The 2,265-nt window shown below is 57.5% G+C and overlaps 1 protein-coding gene across 1 annotated transcript; it reads left to right on the top strand.

Annotated features, from left to right (window-relative positions):
* Positions 1-200: 200 nt before the first annotated feature.
* On the top strand, positions 201-1,830 carry LOC117851253 (peroxidase P7). The gene is made up of 3 exons (XM_034733035.2): positions 201-523; positions 700-891; positions 1,037-1,830. The coding sequence occupies exons 1-3, from the start codon at positions 290-292 to the stop codon at positions 1,586-1,588; spliced, it is 978 nt and encodes a 325-aa protein (XP_034588926.1). The 5' UTR covers positions 201-289; the 3' UTR covers positions 1,589-1,830.
* Positions 1,831-2,265: the final 435 nt, after the last annotated feature.

The following is a 2,265-nucleotide window of genomic DNA, read 5'->3' as shown; positions in this document are numbered from 1 at the left end:
CTGGCCCGCGCGAGGCCGCACCAGACTACCGGTCAACCAAATCCGGCTGGTATCGAGGTGCAGAGTTTGGCACAGAATTTTGTACTGGGTGCATGCATTGCAGTCGCAACCGCCATGCACGCGCGCGAGCGGCGAGCCTAGCTATACACGAGCACACGAGCTGCTGAGCAGTGAGCACTATAAATTGGAGGCCAACTCCTGCGTCTCGTCTCATCGATCGAGCTCTTCTTGCAGTTGCATTGCCCTCTGCTCATTCGAGCTAGGTCCTAGTAGCTGCACGTCGTCAGCCATGGCCACGTTCACGAGGTCGTCGTCCACGGCGGCCGTCCTCGCTCTCGCCGCCGTCGTCCTCGCCGTCCTCGGCGGCGCGGTGGAGGCGCAGCAGCTGTCGCCCAACTTCTACTCCCGGACGTGCCCCAACCTGGCCAGGATCGTGCGGCGGGGAATGGCCTCCGCCGTGCAGAAGGAGAGGCGCATGGGCGCCTCCATCCTCCGCATGTTCTTCCACGACTGCTTCGTCAATGTAAGAGCTACTAGATAGCAACCCTCCCAGGCGGCGGTGCCGTGGCGTGCCTGGCCCCGTGCTGCCGCCTGTCTGCTAGGTGCTAGCTAGCCGCCTAGCTGTACTGGACTGCGTGCCACCGATCAAGAACGTGGGTGGGTGTGCTGACGTCGATCATTGCCCTGTTTTGTCGGCAGGGATGCGACGGCTCGATCCTGCTGGACGACACGTCGACCTTCACCGGCGAGAAGGGCGCCGGCCCCAACGCCAACTCGGTGCGCGGCTTCGAGGTCATCGACGCCATCAAGGCCCAGGTCGAGGCCTCCTGCACGGCCACCGTCTCCTGCGCCGACATCCTCGCCCTCGCCGCCCGCGACGGCGTCAACCTGGTAAGCTCACTATCACACCTTATCATCATTCATCAACGCCGACCGACCAACCTGTCGACTGTCGTATGTGCCAACCGCTTACTCCTCGCTTTACACGTCGTACACACGTGGCTAACCGCCAACTCGGTTCCTGATGCGTGTGCAGCTGGGCGGCCCGACGTGGAGCGTGCCGCTGGGCCGGAAGGACTCGCGCACGGCGAGCCAGAGCGCGGCCAACGACAACCTCCCCGGCCCGGGGTCCAGCCTCTCGACGCTCATCTCCATGTTCGGGAACCAGGGCCTGTCGGCGCGGGACATGACGGCGCTGTCGGGGGCGCACACCATCGGGCGGTCGCAGTGCCAGTTCTTCCGGAGCCGCATCTACACGGAACCCAACGTCAACGCCTCCTTCGCGGCGCTCCGGCAGCGGACGTGCCCGCGCTCGGGGGGCGACGCCAACCTCGCGCCGTTCGACGTGCAGACCCCCGACGGGTTCGACAACGCCTACTACCAGAACCTGCTGCAGCAGAAGGGGCTCCTCCACTCGGACCAGGAGCTCTTCAACGGCGGGTCGCAGGACGCGCTGGTCAGGCAGTACAGCAACAACCCGGCGCTGTTCAGCAGCGACTTTGTCACGGCCATGATCAAGATGGGAAACCTGCTGCCGTCGGCAGGGACCAGGACGGAGGTCAGGCTCAACTGCAGGAAGGTCAACTAGCTGATGTTGACGTCATGGTCAACGACATGTGTGCTTGGTGTTACTGTCTTCTGCTGGTCGTCGAGGAAGCCTTGGGAACCAAGGTCATGCATGGTCAGATAGATGTATTTGCTGGCTGCAAATGTACGATACTTGTCTGCTTAAGTTGTCGGGGTGACAGCGCGAAAGTGTAATAAGACATGATCGGTATGTATGTCAAATTAAATGATTACATAATAGTACGGAATCTCTGTCATATATCACACGGTTGCTTCCTTGTCAAATTATTGGCAGTCACCCTAATTTGATTCTACACTATATATACCGGCTGTTCACGGCAAATGAACTTGTCAATAGGTGTTCTTCATTGCAAGAACTCTGTACCAGCGGCTGGATGGATTCGGCTCGGCTCAGCTCAGCTCATTTTTCTAAATAAACAGTACAGCAAAATCCTTTCTGGCCTGTTTTCTCAACGATCCATCTCGTGAGACACTCGATTAGCTTATTAGGTTCAGTAAATATGATATAGTTGTATGTGTTGGAAGAAGCTGTAGATTTTTTGAAAGAAAAAAAGAGAAGAGTTTACTTCCATCAGAATACCTTTAGCCTTTAGGCACGTCCATACATACATAACATAAAAAATGACAAGTTGAACGGATGGGCAATTAACGAGAGTAGAAGGTGATGCATGAAACTGA

The sequence above is a fragment of the Setaria viridis genome, chromosome 4 (assembly GCF_005286985.2).
Source record: "Setaria viridis chromosome 4, Setaria_viridis_v4.0, whole genome shotgun sequence".
Classification (NCBI taxonomy): domain Eukaryota; kingdom Viridiplantae; phylum Streptophyta; class Magnoliopsida; order Poales; family Poaceae; genus Setaria; species Setaria viridis.
The sequence above is the reverse complement of the archived record's forward strand: the minus strand, read 5'-3'. Positions and strand labels throughout refer to the sequence as shown.

Bases quoted from the DNA above. Each gene is read 5' to 3' on its own strand.
- LOC117851253 (XM_034733035.2), top strand. From the start codon at position 290: ATGGCCACGTTCACGAGGTCGTCGTCCACGGCGGCCGTCCTCGCTCTC. The intron at 524-699 runs GTAAGAGCTACT...TTTTGTCGGCAG, and splicing joins TCCACGACTGCTTCGTCAAT to GGATGCGACGGCTCGATCCT. The intron at 892-1,036 runs GTAAGCTCACTA...ATGCGTGTGCAG, and splicing joins CCCGCGACGGCGTCAACCTG to CTGGGCGGCCCGACGTGGAG.